This window comes from Eucyclogobius newberryi, unplaced genomic scaffold (genome assembly GCF_026437365.1).
Source record: "Eucyclogobius newberryi isolate DKJ021-1_F unplaced genomic scaffold, fEucNew1.0.hap1 SCAF_1, whole genome shotgun sequence".
Lineage (NCBI taxonomy): Eukaryota > Metazoa > Chordata > Actinopteri > Gobiiformes > Gobiidae > Eucyclogobius > Eucyclogobius newberryi.
Window position 1 is genome coordinate 815,555 of NW_027315723.1, and position 19,046 is coordinate 834,600.

Sequence of the window (19,046 nt, forward strand, 5' to 3'; positions counted from 1 at the left end):
ATGCACTTTATTGTATATTATGTAAATGTTTTATTTTGGAGGTTATATGTGACCACTTCCTGTTCCATTCCCCATGATTGATCCGCACATAGAGTAAAATAAAGTGGCACAAAGAAACTAACAAGTGTCTTTTCTTATGAGCAGCTTATTAGCTGTTTAATTATGACACAGATTATTTCCTCGACACTATTTCTGTCATTTTTAACTTTTTAATTGAACTTAAACGTAAAAGGATGATCCCTATTTACCGCAGCTTCTTTTATGTTCTGCTCATTACAGGAGACAATGACATAGAAGTTTAACCCTGAAGTATGTAATCTCATGTGAACTTCATGACTCAGAGGACAAAGTGACTCAACCAGTTTGAGAGACGCTTTAGAAAACACTTCTGTCACGTCAAGAACATTCATTACTCCAATACTATAATCCAACACCACTTTGCTGCTTCCTTTTATTCAAAAGATACAAATAAAACTACAAATTGTGTGATATTCATGTGAGATAATAAGAGGGTTTTGTTTTGAGTTTATTTGAGATGATGAACAGTGTGACTTTAAATAAGTTATCATTGTTTCCTGGAAGAGAAATGTGGTCGGACAAGATTCCAGCAGCAACTTCACACGACACTAAAACAGGTCTAAAGCAGGACTAAAGCAGGTCTAAAACAGGACTAAAGCAGGACTAAAGCAGGACTAAAGCAGGACTAAAGCAGGACTAAAGCAGGACTAAAGCAGGACTAAAGCAGGTCTAAAACAGGACTAAAGCAGGACTAAAGCAGGACTAAAGCAGGACTAAACCAGGACTAAAGCAGGACTAAAGCAGGACTAAAGCAGGTCTAAAACAGGACTAAAGCAGGACTAAAGCAGGACTAAAGCAGGACTAAACCTGGACTAAAGCAGGACTAAAGCAGGACTAAAGCAGGACTAAAGCAGGACTAAAGCAGGACTAAAGCAGGACTAAAGCAGGTCTAAAGCTGGACTAAAGCAGGACTAAAGCAGGACTAAAGCAGGACTAAAGCAGGACTAAAGCAGGACTAAAGCAGGACTAAAGCAGGACTAAAGCAGGTCTGAGCAGGTCTGAGCAGAGATCTGGGGGAGGATGGCAAAGCCCATGTTTCTCCAGATGTTGGAGCGACAGGAGAACTTGATAAAAAGGTAAGAATGGGACACATTGCTGTTCTTATATTGAGTGGTTTGTGCCTCGGCTGCAGCAGGAGCCAGGCGTCTGTGTCCGAGAGGGAAATGTCAGCTTTATATCAATATTGTGAAGTGGCACTGGGAATAATGAAAAGGGATTTGACTTCCAGACCTGCCAAAAGAACCTGTGCCGTTTGGAGACAGTTCTTGTTTTAGTCTTAATGAAGTCCTGATTTAAACCTGTTTTTCTGTCCCTAAAGTCGCCCACAGAGACTGTCTCACTTCAGGTCCTTGAATGAAGACCAAAGGGCCGAGGACCAGAGCTCTTCACACAGATCCAGGTCAGATTCAGAGTAAAAACAAAGATCTTGACCTTTATAACAGTTCAGTGTCATAAACGGTTTGAACCTCTGACCACGAGGACCTGTTCTTCCCAAACGTTCAAACTAAAACGAGCCTCAATTCAAACTTTCTCTGTTTCTGAAGCTTTAAAGACAAAAGTGTTTGTGTTTGTTTGTCTGAGACTCTGCAGAGGAACAGCACCGTTTGGAGTCTAAACCTGAGACTTTCACAGGAGGAGGAGGAAAAGCTCTGACTGACATGAGTTTGGACTTTTGTCGGCGAATAAGAAGTTCTGTATCTTGTTAAAGACTAGATCAGACAGGATTTATGACTGAACGACAAACACAAGACGACATAAGACCATCCTTACACAGAATGAGACAAATACAAGCACAACTGAACAAAGATGGAAGAATAAGTCTGGATGCTGAGAAGGATTTGATTCTGTAGCTGGACTTATTTATTTAAAGTGATAAACACATTTAAAATAAAGGATTTAAATCTAAAATAATATTGGGGCTCTTTACGATGGTCCAACATCAAGAATTAAAATCAATGGTCATGTGACAGATCCACTGACTCTGGACAGAGGGGTCACACAGGGCTGTGCCTGGTCTCTCCTCCTGTTTGCTTTGTATTTGGAAACATAGGCCCAATTTACTAGACAATCAAAAATAATTCCCAGTGTTAATGGGACGGAACATAAAATTGCTGCAGATGATGTTCAATTGTGTTTGATCAAACCAGAACTTTCCAAACCTAATGTGATCCATTTTCTTCATGATATTGGTCCAGTATCTTATTTGCGCCCCCCTCTGACCTTTAGAAAAACTTACCCATTTAAATTGAAAACTGTTCTGGCAAATTATACTCCTCTTTTTAGTACTATGATGGAACCTTATGCCCTACTAAAGTGTAAGTCAAAGAATTGACTTACTTGCTCAGATTTCTCTCTCTGTTCCAGACTCTGTTTGATGATGGAATAAAACTATCTCTAGATTTATATGGAAAGAAACTTTGAATCTGATCTAAAACTCTACAATTATCAAAAGTAAAAGGGGGCGGGGTTTACCTTGTGTGAAAAATTACTTTATTTCAGGTAAATTCAGAGCGTTGCTGGTGTTATCCAGAATGTTGTGCTCAATGGTCTTATACTGAGAGTCATGTGGTGCCTGAGGTTCCTGTACAGGTCTTATACTGAGAGTCATGTGGTGCCTGAGGTTCCTGTACAGGTCTTATACTGAGAGTCATGTGGTGCCTGAGGTTCCTGTACAGGTCTTATACTGAGAGTCATGTGGTGCCTGAGGTTCCTGTACAGGTCTTATACTGAGAGTCATGTGGTGCCGCTGGTTCCTGTACAGGTCTTATACTGAGAGTCATGTGGTGCCGGGGGTTCCTGTACAGGTCTTATACTGAGAGTCATGTGGTGCCGGGGGTTCCTGTACAGGTCTTATACTGAGAGTCATGTGGTGCCTGAGGTTCCTGTACAGTTCTTACTGCAGATGACAGACGCTTGAGTCTGACGGAGGAAGTGAAGAATCCCTGGGTCAAATCTGTTCTCACAACATGGAAGGAGCTGATCAGAACATACAAACTAAACACAGATGTTACAATCTTAAACTAGTAAAACTTTATGTCTAAAGGTTTTTCACCAGTTGTAAAAGAGAATCACACGAAAAGCTTTGATGTGTTGAATGAGAAACAGGACTTTTATAGGTTTTTACAAATAAAGAGTTATTAAAACCAAGACATGAAACAAAGTCATGACCTTTATAATCTCTGACTGAGATGTTTATCAAGGCTTATGAAGCAGAACTTTCAAGAGGAATAATATTTATATCAGGACGGTGCTCCGCACATCAGATACTGCAGCAGGTGCGTGTGAAAAAGGCGTACATGGCGCTAAAAGTACTAGGAAAGAAAATATTTGAGCACAGGTGGAGGAGGTAGGGGGATCGGGTACAGTGTTCACAGTGCAGGGTTCAGAATAAGCTTTATCCAAAATGCGACGCAATTACTCCCAAATGCGATGCGTTCATTAGAAAAAAGTGTTTTTGTTTCGCAGCTTTTGCGACACAAAAATGTGTTTAATTGTTTAACCAAAACGCCTAAAAAGTACTGATCACTGTCAATCCATCGCCAACAACGACATGACACATGTAGGACGCTGTGTGGACATGACAGATGTAGGACGCTGTGTGGACATGACACATGTAGGACGCTGTGTGGACATGACACATGTAGGACGTTGTGAGGACATGACACATGTAAGATAAGATAAGATAAGATAATCCTTTATTGTCCCACATGGGGAAATTTCATTGGTGCAACGCAGGTAGATACAGAGGTAGATACAGAAGAACAGATCACTTATAGGAAGTCTGAAAAACACTTTCAGTAGAAGATCTCCTATAAATAAATAATATAATATAATTGTTATAAAGTCTGACAGCAGCAGGAAGGAAAGACCTGTGAAACCTTTCCTTCACACAGCGAGGGTGGATCAGTCTCTCACTGAAGCTGCTCTCCAGAGTGGACAGAGTGTCCTGCAGGGGACAGAGTGTCCTGCAGGGGACAGAGTGTCCTGCATGGGGCGACACTCATGGTCCTGCATAGATGTGAATCTAGCCAGGACCCTTCTGTCCCCCACCTCCTGCCCCGAGTCCAAAGCGCAGCCCAGAACGGAGCTGGACTTCTTGATGACTCTGTCCAGCCTCTTCCTCTCCCTCTCTGTGATGCTGCTGCTCCAGCAGGCCACACCGTACAGGAGGGCTGATGCCACCACAGAGTCATAGAAGGTCTTCAGGAGTGGCCCTGTCACTCCAAAAGACCTGAGTCTCCTCAGGAGGTAGAGCCGACTCTGGCTCTTCCTGTACAGTGCGTCTGTGTTATGAGTCCAGTCCAGTTTGTGGTTCAGATGAACACCCAGGTACTTGTATGAGTCCACTCTCTCAATGTCCCGTCCCTGGATGTTCACTGGTGAGGGGGCAGTGGGGTGGCGTCTGCGGAAATCCACCACCATCTCCTTGGTCTTCCCCGCGTTGATGAGGAGGTGGTTCCGCTGACACCAGTCCACAAAGTCCTGCGCCAGTCCTCTGTACTCCGCGTCATCGTCGTCCGTGATGAGTCCGATGATGGCAGAGTCATCAGAGAACTTCTGCAGGACACAGCTGTCTGTGTCATGTCTGAAGTCTGCAGTGTAAAGGGTGAAGAGAAAGGGCGCGAGGACAGTGCCCTGGGGCCCCCACACTGCAGGTCCGAGTGTCAGACACACAGTCCCGTGCTCTCACAAACTGGGGTCGGTCTGTGAGGTAGTCCAGGATCCACTCTGCCAGGTCATACTCCACACCAGCCGTCTCCAGCTTGTCCCTCAGGAGCAGCGGCTGGATGGTGTTGAAGGCACTGGAAAGATCGAAGAAGAGAATCCTCACAGAGCTGCCAGGCTTTTCCAGGTGAGAGAGAGAGCGGTGCAGCAGGGAGATGACGGCGTCCTCCACTCCGATGCCAGACCGATATGCAAACTGCAGCGGGTCCATGGCTGAGCTCACGGTGGAGCGGAGGTGGTCCAGGACCAGCCGCTCCAGTGTCTTCATCAGGTGGGACGTGAGAGCCACTGGCCTGAAGCTGTTGAGGTCTTTGGGGCGCGGTGTCTTAGGCACAGGTACCAGACAGGAGGTCTTCCAGACCTGTGGTACCACCCTCAGCTTCAGGCTCATGTTGAAGACATGCTCCATAACTCCACACAGTTCATCTGCGCAGGACTTAAGGAGGCCGGGGGAAGAGGAATAAGCCTCCTTGGTGTTGGCAAAAAACAAGTCCAATGTTCTATTTTCTCTGGTGGGGCAGGTAACATACTGGGTGTATGTTGGTAGAACAGAAGAGGGTGAAGCGTGGTTAAAGTCACCAGAGACGAGGAAGAGACCCTATGGGTGCTGTGTTTGCAGCCTACAAGTGCAGGAGAGCAGTGCTTCACAAGCATTTTCAGCATTGGCAGACGGGGCACATGTGAGAACTCCCGGGGCAGATAATATGGCCTCATGCCAATAGCCAATAGTTCAATATCCTTGTTACATAGCTACTCCTTCACTGTGCAGTGTTCGGGTTTGGACCAGCTCGTGTTCACATACACCGCCAGACCTCCACCTCTTTTCTTCCCGCATTCTCTCGTTCTGTCCGCCCACAGCAGATGAAAATTGTCCAAACCTACAATAGAGTCTGGCATTTCTGCTGTTAACCAGGTCTCTGTGAAAATCAAGACGCTGCTGTCCCTATAAATCCTCTGGGACCGCATGAGGCTCGCTATTTCCGTCATTTTATTTTGAAGGGACCTCACGTTACCCATGACTACGGCGGGAACCGACTTCCTGTTTGTCCCTCTCTTCTCTCGGAGTTTACGTCCAGCCCGTCTGCTTCGTTGCGTTTTCCTTAGGATGTCTGCCGGGATAACGTGACGATCTCCGGGTAAGACGACTGTTCTCCGCAGTTTCATGAGTTCCTCCTTTGTGTGGGTTAGGGTTAGGGTTAGGTTAACCCTAACCCTAAACGCGGTACGGCGCCGGCCGGGGAGCGGGGCCGGAGCCGGGGGACTCAGAGCCAAGACACATCGCAACGACACGACGAAAACACTCAATCCAGCCGAATAAAGTCGAAACAAGTTAATTTAAAGCGATTCCAGTGCGTGTCCCGATCTTTCATGAAGTTCCTCTTTCATATAAACGTGTATATAAACGTGTACCGACGACACGCCGTACTTTAGCGGCGGCCGGAGGGCGCGGGGGAGCTGGTGGGCTAGCTCGTAGCTAGCTCACATCACAACAACACGACGAAAAACGCTCAAATCCAGCCGAAAAAAGTCAAAAACAGATTGACAATAAGTGTAAGAAAAAAGAGAGCGTTTACACCGGGCTGCTAGCTGTACCAGCGCCTTATGACGCCTGTAGGACGCTGTGTGGACAGGAAACAATGTAGGACGCTGTGTGGACATGACACATGTAGGACGCTGTGTGGACATGACACATGTAGGACGCTGTGTGGACATGACACATGTAGGACGCTGTGTGGTCATGACACATGTAGGACGCTGTGTGGACATGACACAATGTAGGACGCTGTGTGGACATGACACATGTAGGACGCTGTGTGGACATGACACATGTAGGACGCTGTGTGGACATGACACATGTAGGACGCTGTGTGGACATGTCACATGTAGGACGCTGTGTGGACATGACACATGTAGGACGCTGTGTGGACATGTCACATGAAGGACGCTGTGTGGGCATGTCACATGTAGGACACTGTGTGGACATGACACATGTAGGACGCTGTGTGGACATGACACAATGTAGGACGCTGTGTGGACATGACACATGTAGGACGCTGTGTGGACATGACACATGTAGGACGCTGTGTGGACATGACACATATAGGACACTGTGTGGACATGACACATGTAGGACGCTGCTGTCTCAGATCGAGAGTCTGAAAGTGGGAGGAGCCACACGTAAAGTTTGCGTCAGATTCAGACTCTGAGGTCAGAGGTCAATAACTCCTAAACACTAAAGTCTTTGCAGATTATTCACATAAAATATTCATATTTACACTGCAGTGACACAACCTGTTTTTAATAATCAGATGAGTATTTTGGGCTCAGCCAATCACACGCTCCGAATGTGCAGCCGGAGCCGAGACGAGACGAGTACTTAGGGAGCGTCATCAAATAACAAAACGAAAAATGGAATGGAACGTCAAATCGAGCGGTACAATTTAAATAACACATAAATACATCATGATGGTCGCCACAGCAACACTTATTTTTCCATCAGAAGCTTAAGACATATTTTTTGTGATTATAATGACAATTAATATGTAAATGAGACTCCTGCAAATAGTCGTCTGATGATGATGATATGAAAGAAAGTTGTAAATGAGGCCATCTGACTTTGTGCAAATTAATTTGTTCAACCACTAATTTTATTTGCAAGTTTTCTGTTTTATTTTTTAAAAAAAAAGTCTTTCAAAGTTCATTTGTTAAGAGTTTTTTTTAAATATTTTTTTTTACAAATAGATTTTAAATAAATAATCTTGTTACATCGATGGAAAATATTGATTGTTAGTCACTTTCGTGTTTTGCTATGCAATTATCAAATTGCTGTACAAATTTGAAAAAATTAACGGATTGTTTAGCAGCTTCTGCAGTAAAAGTGAAACTCCTTCATCTGAGCCCTGCAGTGCTGTGCTCTAGCTCTCGACACCTCCCTTATAAGAGCTTCTAAACAGGAGACATCTCTGTACGTTCTGTTCAAATGGACTCTTCTTCTGATTCCAGCTCCTACATCATGGACCCACCTGGACCTGGCCCCGGGTCTAAACCCAGACCTGGACCTGGCCCCGGGTCTAAACCCAGACCTGGACCTGGCCCCGGGTCTAAACCTAGACCTGGACCTGCTCCCAGCTCTCCGTCTCTGAAAAGTGACCGCCGCTCCAAAGACTATCCTCCATTGTTCAGTGAAGCTCGTCCTGAAGACCAGAGGTGAGACCTGCTTCATCCAGAGCTCTGGACATGTTCTCAGGACATGTTCTCAGGACATGTTCTCAGGACATGTTCTCAGGACATGTTCTCAGGACATGTTCTCAGGACATGTTCTCAGGACATGTTTCAGGACATGTTCTCAGGACATGTTCTCAGGACATGTTCTCAGGACATGTTTCAGGACATGTTCTCAGGACATGTTTCAGGACATGTTCTCAGGACATGTTCTCAGGACATGTTCTCAGGACATGTTCTCAGGACATGTTCTCAGGACATGTTCTCAGGACATGTTTCAGGACATGTTCTCAGGACATGTTCTCAGGACATGTTCTCAGGACAGCGCCACCTGTTGCTCAGCCTTTATCAGTGCAAACAGTGATCCTGTGTTTGAATGGAGCTGCTCTCAGTGTGACACAGATGAGTTCAGGTGGGACTGGACTCTTGACTCAGGACAGGGTTAACACAGAGACACAGATGAACTCACATGTATTTGGACGGTGGGAGGATATCAGAGGATAGCGCTCACACACACAATCGCCACAAAGTCCATCCTTTGTTAAAGCTGTAGGTCCCTGTCCCTCCAACGCCCGAATGTGAAGGATTATTTTAGCTGCATTTTTGTCATGGAATCAGACATACACCGATGCTATTCCTTAACACATAGAGAACACAATTCAACTTAGAATATGAAACGACACAGAAATATCAGACATTTGTATGGCAAGCTTGGGAGAAAACGCTGGGCTGTAGCAGCCAGGTTGTTGTAAGCAGCCTGGCTGACCCTCCTGCGTCTCACCCCGTTTTTTCCCATGCTGGTTGGTTTTATTAGATATTCTGGAATAGGCAGGTCACATTTCTCATTGGTCAGCCTCACATCAAGGCACTTGTTTTACAGCTGGTATTTTTCCTAGAGATCAAGCCTTGGGTAAACATTACCCAAACTCCTCTGGGCTGTCACACCCCCTCCTGGGGCAACATTCTTTGGCCCATCTTTACGACCCCTTTACAAATGCAGTTTGTCACACACCCGTTCTTCTCTTAGACTAATGATGCAGATAAAATATCACTATTATGCAGATAAAATACATCACAGAAATATAATCATATATTCACATTTTATCACACATTTCCACAGACTGGCCACTGGGGCGACTCACGGCAGGTTTAAGCTAACAATACCTTATCCAGACATGTTATAGATCCATGTATATCCTGCATGTCTTCAACCACACGTCACTTCCTGTGCTGCTGGAAGGTTCCCTCCCCTTTTTGGGTGAAAACACAAACCGAGTACATTAAACTCATGGGATGAGATCGCTGATAAACCAGTGGCGGCTCGCCCATAGGGGGCGCCGCCCCACCTGACCTGACTGCCTGTTTTTATTTTATTTTTTAAATAATCTCTCATTTTGAAAAAATAACCTGTGTTGATTCGATGCTATTGATGATTTTGCTTTATGGGTTTAGAACTCTCCAGAATTATATTTTCATTCACTTTCAAATTCCACTTTTAGAACGTGAACGTTTATCATGTTTGGTGTAGGAGCCAATAGACTGGTGCCGGGGCTCCTGTTCAGCCCCATTGTGCTGTATTTAAGCCAATGGCTGCCCTGCTGTGAGGCAAAAGAATACACATCCGCCAATCATCGTCGATGAATTTGATGGGTTTGGGGCGCTGAAGATTAGCGCCCCAAAGTACCAAGATGCACCACTGCAGCTGCTTGTTTACAGATGTTTTCATTCCAGCAGCAAAGTGTGTGAAATGGCGACGTCGGATGAATTTGCCCCAAATACAGTCAAATCCTCACATCTGCTTCACTTTGAAGAAGAACTTTTGAGGAAAAGCTCATTGTAAAACAACTCGGACCAGACAAGCCAGAAGTGAACCTAAGCCAACAGATCATCCGCACCATGAGAGTGAACCACGTGAAAGATAGTGGCGTCTCAGACGACTTACAGACTGGTCAATTCAAGTATTGGCTCAATTCTACAATTCTACACGGTCTGTTAAGTACAGAAACATACCATTGAGCGTAAAGTGGGACGGGCATGCGTTCCTAGAAGTCCTAATGCACGACTCCCGGTAGTAACGTTCGTATTTACTTGTTAATTTCTCTTAATTCTGAGAGAATCTTTATCTCCCGCTTTACTACGCGTCATCTCGCCCTGGGATGACGAATAGGTTGAGAAGTTTGCCTAAAATGTACCAGAATGCAGCAAATCACATCTATGAAATTCCAAATTTCAAATAGCTCCACCTAAAAAATAATTCACCAGCCGCTGCTGTGGTAAACTATAATAAATATCCCTAAACTTTATTTACTGAATTCTGTTGCAGAGCCAACGACAAAAAGAATGCAGTACAAACAGAGACGACAGTAAAAGTGTGTGTATCAGAGGCACAAGTACACACTGCACATACAAATACAGATAATAATCCATTGTATTTGTGTTACTTGAGCTATGTGCAGGTTTTGAACTTCTACCTGTAAAATGTATTGAATTATTTTGGGTTTAATGTAGTTGAATGAAATGTTTTCTACGTTGTACAGTTTAGGCTAGCTGTTGCTAACATAAAGGAACAACAGGATTCATTTTGGATCCTTAAACTCAACACGTTGAGCCTGGTCGAATATTGAAATAATTGATTTGTCGTGACATAATTAAATGGATGAGTTTGTGTTTGTGAGTGTGGCCGTTCAGCCGAGGGAAGCGAGTGATGATGAGTCCACTGACACTGAATGAAACAGGGCGTGGTTAAAGTGGGCGGGACTCAGTGCCTGTATGTTGAAGACTCTGTAGAAAAGGGACGAGGTTCTGTCGCACTCTGCTGGCAACAGTGAGAAGTGCACTTAGCACATTTAGCACGTTGTAATTTCAAAAAACATTTGTCAGGACTCTGCTTTTCTCCAGGGACTCAGCAGTTAGACCCGCCTCTGTGGCAGTGAGAAGTCAAGATTCCATCATGCCAACCATTCCAGAAGGACATTCTGCCTATGACGAAAAGTATACAAATATCAACATTGCTCCATTTAACAGATTGAGCAGATTCCAGAGTGAACTAAACCTGTGCCTTTCTTCTCTGCAGTTTGACACGTCCAGAGCTTCAGCCGAGTGGCTCTGGGCATCAGGAACATGAGCGTTCTGTTTTCATGGTGAGTGTTTCTAAATCTGTAATAAATGCGTCTCATTCAGACAGAAACCTGGAGACTAAGAACAGTGAGTCTCAAACGGATCAGAGAAGAAAGAAACAGACAAGTCCAGAACTAATGAATCATTCCATTTTTACAGGACAAATTAACAAACAGATTTGTTCACGTAAACTCCTCATGCTTATGTTTATACTTGCTGAAGGAGATGTGGCTGTGGACTGTGCATTGTATTATTTATTCCTGTCAATCAGGGACTGCAGATGGACATTAGTTACTTAGCAACAATCTGGTTTTACAAGTTTAATGTCTCTGTATTGTCCCTTCAAATAAAGATTAAACTAAACTAAGAACTATGAAAGCAACGAAAAAGACTTATGATGCGTACACAACGAGCCGAGCATCACGAGACTAAGACAAAAGGCTGACCTGAGTCTGATTCGTCAACTTATGTTACAGGAATTAGAGGAGAGCATTGTACGTTTTGTACAAAACGAGCTGAGGAGACTCCAGAAGGTTCTAACGGAAGAGGAAACAGAATCCTCTGCACTTAAAGAAGACGACGAGGCGGGAATTAAAGAGGCTTTTCTAAAAATCACCTTGAGCTTCTTGAAGAGTATGAAGCAGGACAAAATGGCTGAGCGTCTGCACAACAGTGAGAAGCTTCAACATGAGGTCTGTTCATGTTTCTTAATGCTAAAGTTTGACTGATTCTTTTCACTTCTGCTCCAGGACAATGTGCTTCCAAAGCTCACTGTGAACTGAAGTCTCATCTGCAGAAGAGGTTCAGCCGTGTATCTGAAGGCGTGGCTAAAGCAGCAAGCCCCGCCCTCCTGACCCAGATCTTCACAGAGCTCTACTTGACAGAGGGCGGGGCCTCAGAGGTCAACCAGGAACATGAGGTCAGACATATGGAGAGAGCGTCCAGGAGCGCGGCCGCTCCAGAGACCACCATCACATGTGAAGACATCTTTAAAGCCCGCCCACATTCACCTGAGCCTATCAGAATGGTGCTGACAAAGGGCGTGGCGGGCGTGGGGAAAACAGTGCTGACTCAGAAGTTCAGTCTGGACTGGGCTGAAGGCAGGGCCCACCAGGAGCTCCAGCTGCTGTTCCCGTTCACTTTCAGAGAGCTCAATGTGCTCAGAGACACACAGTTCAGCCTGGTGGAGCTGCTGCACCACTTCTTCAGTCCATCCAAAGATCTCTGCAGCTTCCAACAGCTCCAGGTGCTCTTCATCTTTGACGGTCTGGACGAGTGCAGACTTCCTCTGGACTTCAGCCGAACCCGGGTCCTGAGCGACCCCACAGAGTCCGTCTCACTGGACGTGCTGTTGGTAAACCTCATCAGGGGGAGCCTGCTTCCCTCTGCTCGCCTCTGGATAACCACGCGCCCCGCGGCGGCCAATCAAATCCCTGCTGAGTGCGTCTCCATGGTGACAGAGGTGCGAGGGTTCACCGACCCGCAGAAGGAAGAGTACTTCAGGAAGAGGTTCAAAGATGAGGCCGATACAATCATCTCCCACATCAAGAGCATCCGCAGCCTCCACATCATGTGCCACATCCCGGTCTTCTGCTGGATCCTCTCCACAGTTATACAGAAGCTTCTGGAACAAACAGAGAGACCAGAGCTGCCCCAGACTCTCACACAGATGTACGTCCACTTCCTGGTGGTGCAGGCCAAAGTCCAGAACATCAAGTATCAGCAGGGATCAGGGGCAGACCTTCACTGGACTCCAGAGACCAGGGAGATGGTGCAGTCTCTGGGAAAAATGGCCTTTGAGCAGCTGCAGAAAGGAAACCTGATCTTCTACGAGTGTGACCTGAGCGAGTGTGGGCTGGACGCTGCAGCGGCCTCAGTGTACTCTGGAGTGTTCACACAGGTCTTTAGAGAGGAGCCAGGCCTGTACCAGGACAAGGTCTACTGCTTCATCCATCTGAGTGTGCAGGAGTTTCTGGCTGCTCTTCACGTCCATCAGACCTTCTTAAGCTCTGGACAAAACCTGCTGCTGGAGAAACAGCTTGCTTTGAACAGGGACAGAGTCTTCAGTATGAGAAAAAGATCTGATATTCTGCACTGCTCTGCTGTGGACCAGGCCTTACAGAGTCCAAGCGGACACCTGGACATGTTCCTCCGCTTCCTCCTTGGGCTGTCGCTGGAGGAGAACCAGAGGCTCCTGCGAGGTCTGATAACTCAAACGGGAAGTAACCCAACTAACAATCAAAAGACCATTAACTACATCAAGAAGAAGCTGGATGAAGGTTTTTCTGCAGACAGGAGCCTGAATCTGCTCCACTGTCTGAACGAGCTGAACGACCGCAGTCTGGTGCAGCAGATACAGGAGATGATGAGGGCAGGACATCTCTGTGAAAGAAGCATGTCTCCAGCTCATTGGTCAGCCCTGTCCTTCATCTTATTATCCTCAGACTCAGACCTGGATGAGTTTGATCTGAGGAAATACTGTGTCTCACACACATCTCTCCTGGGTCTGCTGCCGGTGGTCAAAGCCTCCACCAAAGTCCTGTGAGTCCAGACTGTATTTAAACTCTTGTGTCATGGTTCTAGTCTCTAATGTCCCTCTCTGTCCTCAGACTGATTGGCTGTGGCCTGTCCCCTCACAGCTGTGGTCCTCTGGCCTCAGTTCTCAGCTCCTCCAGTCTCACACATCTAGATCTGAGTAACAACGACCTTCAGGACTCAGGAGTGAAGCTGCTGTGTTCTGGACTGAAGAGCGCCCCCTACAGACTGGAGACACTCAGGTGATAATAACCCTCCCTTTGAGTGTGTCTGGTGTTGTACAACTCTGGATTCATCCTCTGGTTTCCTGTGTCCCCAGTCTGTCTGGATGCCTGGTCTCAGAGGACGGCTGTGCACATCTGGCCTCGGCGCTGAACTCAAACCTTTCTCTTCTGAGAGAACTTGATTTGAGCTACAACTGTCCAGGGGAGACAGGGGCCCGGCTCCTGCAGGTGCTGACCCGCTGCAGGCTGAGCACACTCAGGGACAAACTAAAGCTGGGGTTTGCCGGTGACAACCCTTGTTTAGAGGAAGAAAAGCAATTGATGAGAACAATTCTGAGTGATTACCTTTCTTTCTTTAGACTGGACCCTCGTGGACAGCGGTGGTTAAAACCAGGCATTAGGAAGTGTAAGTACCAAAGTATACTGAAGTATATTCCTGCCTAATATAACAATGTACTACAAATATGTGTATGTTCTTTACTCATGTGCACCAGACTCTTCTGCTCTCTCGTGGGACCTGAACTCTGTCCACCCCACACTGAGTTTCTCTGACAGAAAGACAGCCGTGATGTGTGTGAACGATGATCAGCCGTACCCTGAGCACCCGGACAGATTCGACTGGTTCTATCAGCTGCTGTGTGCAGAGGAGCTGTGCGGACGCTGCTACTTCCAGGTGCAGTGGAGCGGACTCGTCCATGTGGCTGTGACTTACAGAGGTCTGCAGAGGAAAGGGAGTAGCAATGAGGCTGTCTTAGGAGGAAACGACCAGTCCTGGTGCCTCCTCTGCTCGGACAAAGGCTTCTCCGTTTGGCACAACAATCAGGAGACAGTCCTATTGCAGAAACCCGACTCTCGGACAGTGGGGGTGTATGTGGACACAAAGGCCGGGGTCCTGTCCTTCTACTCAGTGTCTGACAGACTGACCCTGCTCCACAGCTTTAGCACAGCCTTCACTCAGCCTCTGGTCGCTGCAGTTGGCTTCAGGTTCAACTCTATTGGCTCATCAGTGGCTCTGTGTCCTGCTGAAGACCACAAGCTTACATGGACCTGATGAAGAACTAAAGGGCAGTTTCATAATGTAGCGATTTTACTTGTACAAGTACTGTAGTGTAGTATTTGTACTAGTACTAGTACTGTAGTGTTATTCATGTCCTCTCACTTATGAAAGAGGGCGACATTCAAAGAATTGGATCAAGATTTCAAACATGACACACTGCATGATTGTGGGTATGTTTATTAGACTTATGTGGGGCACCAGCCTTTATTAGGTATTTAACAATTCCACAATCAAACATCTAAATTAATACATTTATTAAAAATGTGCTTGTTAATCTGAAGGTTTGTGAGAACATAACGTGACATTGAACCATTTTCTGGAAATGATTTAGGGTCAGACCCTTTACCATTTGTGGTTCAAGAAGAATTATTGACCAAATAAGTAATCAGATACATATCAATATGGAATATGCAAATAAGTTGATAACAGATGGAGACACTAGACATGATTGTTCTAGATCTATCCAGTTGTTTTAGAGTTAATGTTGGTTCTAAAATGATCTTGAAGATGACCCATCTGTGGGTTAAGGTTAGAAGCAGAAGTTGTGTGATCCAGTAGAAGGTGGTCCTTTGGTCTCCGTGTTGATGGAGCTTGGAATATCTCCAATGCAGTCATTGTTAGACATTGGGCCACATAGTTACACAGGTAAAAATGTTCACAGGATGAGTCATAAAACAGTTAAATAAAGGACATATTAACATGATGTAAAGTAAATTCATCTTGTGGACAAAGTCTGCAGTCAGATGATTGTTTACTGAAATAACATAGACTTTTAAGCGTTTTAGCTTTTGTTTGGGAGGAAAAATGGCCCTGAGAGTTTGAATTCATTCCATTTGAATTCAAAGCACTCATTTGATGGAAATGTTTATACTAACTTTAAAAGAGTTAAGCTTCCGCTCTGAATGCGGGAAGGTCATAAAACTCTCTCTCTGTTGTGGACACACGGCCAGGCCGCTGAGAGCTGGAGGACCAAGGACTAGCGCGGACACCAGGCCAAACGATTGTGGAATATTTCCTGGATTTTGGAGCGGTGATCAAGCCGCAGACCGGTGAGAGCGTTCTTTTTTGTTTGTTTGCTTGGCACAGCATTCATATTTTTTTACCTGGTTGCGGGATTTATTTTTTGGGACTTTGTGAGCTTTGGGATAGTTCTAGACGCTGGGAGCACCTGCGACTTAAAGGAGCCCTATACACACTTTTTTTGGGATATATTTTGTTATTGTTTAAGGAGTTAAAATATAATTTGTTGTTGTTAAAAGCTGTGTCTATCTTTAATTTCATGTTTTAAATGCACATTACATCTGCAAGGGTATTTATATTATCATAACCCAATATATTTATTTTGATTGGTAATTTCCCTTTGGGAGTGTTACAGTATTTTGTTCTTAATCCTTCTCTTTTTAATTATTACGTGAAACGACTACAGTAAAAAGAGAAACTGACCTGTGCATCTGAAAAGTATAGCAGCTCCAATAAAGTGCTTTTCTGTGTAAAATATGATGATAGGCAGTCGCTGTTCCAAATTATTATGCAGATTATTTACTTATCTGATTTTGTCAAATAGTCAACATAAATGACATCATAATTTTCAAGTCAAAAACCTTTAGAGTACAATTCAAATGTTACTGAACAAACCTCACAATGATAACTATTCATTTCTAAAATAAAAATTGTCAAATGATTATGCATAACAGAGTTTCAAACCACGTAATTGTTGTAAGGAACTGGAAATAGTCATTTGTTAAATTAGAAGCATTAGCAGGTAAAATTTACTGAAAGAAAGCACTATTTCATGATGACATCACAGCCTTGTTGGGACATGTGGCCGTCCACCAACCATCTGGACCGTCCATCTGGACCGTCCATCTGGACCGTCCATCTGGACCATCCATCTGGACCGTCCATCTGGACCATCCATCTGGACCATCCATCTGGACCGTCCATCTGGACCATCCATCTGGACCGTCCATCTGGACCATCCATCTGGACCATCCATCTGGACCGTCCATCTGGACCGTCCATCTGGACCGTCCATCTGGACCTTCCATCTGGACCGTCCATCTGGACCATCCATCTGGACCGTCCATCTGGACCATCCATCTGGACCGTCCATCTGGACCATTCATCTGGACCGTCCATCTGGACCGTCCATCTGGACCGTCCATCTGGACCGTCCATCTGGACCATCCATCTGGACCGTCCATCTGGACCGTCCATCTGGACCTTCCATCTGGACGGTCCAGGGTTGCACAGCACTCATCAGTGAACAAGACTGTTTGAAAATGAGTCTTCATGTGTTTCTGGGCCACTGGAGCCGTTTCTGCTCGTGAGCATTTGCTAAGGGCCAAGTTTATGTATCTGTTGTCGAATTTCTTTAAACAATTACCAAAAAATAATTAAATTGAACAGAGTTTGTCTTCTTCATTGTTACTGTAATGTCCTGTATCGGGGAAAAAATCTAAATCATCCTCTGAACTGTCTCCCTTAAACAGCAACTGTCTAATTTCTTCAGGTTTTCTTTCAATGGCTGTTACCACTAAACGATTACACAAGGACCTCATGCATGGATTGCAGGTTTCTATCAACCTGGCAGTGAAAATAGCCAAGGAAGTGAGAAAAGATATCACAAGCGCTTTATATCCCCCGAACATGTCTGCCCAGCCATCCCACAAGCTTATCTCCACTCCAGATTGTTCCTTCATTCGCTCCGCCAAAGTTAGTAGACGATGCATCGTTTTGGTCAGGTTCCCGTCAGGGGCTTATTGGAGATTAACATTTAACATTCAATACTCCCCTGCGTTCAACTAACAGCATGTCCACTGTCACACGCGTCTGGTGGGCCATCATGGATGTGGCCAACTGCTGTACTGCTGCAAACCCGTCATGAGTCTCGTTTGCCAATAACTGTAAGTTATCAATGAATATAGTTTATTCTGTCAAATTTTATTTGATCTAATTGTAAACTATGCAGAGATAATATGGAGGTTCTCAAATCCAGCAGCAATCTGATCAACTAAAAAAGGTTATTAGTGTGCATCTTCCCTGCCAGGTACAAGGGCAGAACAGTCGTCTCCACCAGTAGAGGTCACTACGAAACCTTGGTTAGTTTTCCTGTGTCTCCTGTCAGTTTTTGAGTACAGAGACACAAATGTTTACCTTTAACTTCTGCATCAAAATAGGGTACAGATCTGTTATATTAAGACTGATTCGTAACATATTTAATACAATAACTTGTTGGCCCTTTTCCTTCAATCATCATGAGTAACACACAAATATTCACATCCCCCTGGAGAGCGGCAAACACTTTGTAGCTGGGTCTTTTCCATCAGACACACCACACAATCTCGATTATTAAACAGTTTCTGATGTTTAAATCTACTGTAGCAAGTTTTATTTGTTTTCCCACCGCCTTTGACCAGGTCGTTTCTCATCTGGCTGTTCAGTCAGTACCGCTCTATTCCACCACAGATGCCCACGATGTTTCAGTGTAGTAAGTTATGTAGAACGACTGGTCACTTGATTCTGGAAACATAGTTTTAATTGGCAGCATGAATGTTCTTATCTCACCATTTACCAGGCACATATTGAGACTGTATTGATAGCCCTTTGCTTTCTTTTACCTTTGGAGTCCGTTATTGTGTCACAAAAGCCTTGGTTATTCTGTCGCCCCAATTGTGAACTTTGATTTCTTTTCTGGTCGTCATCATTGGTCCCTGGAGGCATCCGCCAGAGACGGGTCACCAGCAGGAGAAGAACCACCGCACTCAACACCAGTCGTCCTTAAATTCCCGTAGTGACTGTTATAAGGTCAAACATGACAAACGGACATACACAGGCCGTCGGAGTATATTTGTACTTATATTACAGATCACTCAGGAGGCTTTGGTGAATCCAGGTTACTCTCTCCGCTGTCAGTAGAGCTTGGAAAGTTCCAGGATCAGCTCTTTTCTTTATCACTCGGATGAATATTCAGACACCCGGTTTGACATCTTGTCTGTCCTGCACAGAAAAATCGCTCAGTACAAAATTAGTTCATTATTTTCTTCAAATAACTTCCTCATATGTGTGGCTAAATCAGTTTCTCCAGC

The 19,046-nt window shown here is 45.0% G+C and overlaps 1 protein-coding gene across 1 annotated transcript in view; it reads left to right on the plus strand.

Annotated features, from left to right (window-relative positions):
• The window catches only part of LOC140363133 (uncharacterized), an 81,637-nt gene that overhangs the window by 14,555 nt on the left and 48,036 nt on the right, over nucleotides 1–19,046 (plus strand). The window contains 6 exon segments of the mRNA XM_072449488.1: nucleotides 11,619–11,814; nucleotides 11,892–13,721; nucleotides 13,724–13,919; nucleotides 13,997–14,179; nucleotides 14,457–14,885; nucleotides 18,008–18,059. Of these exon segments, the coding sequence (XP_072305589.1) occupies nucleotides 11,619–11,814; nucleotides 11,892–13,721; nucleotides 13,724–13,919; nucleotides 13,997–14,179; nucleotides 14,457–14,885; nucleotides 18,008–18,059 (2,886 nt within the window).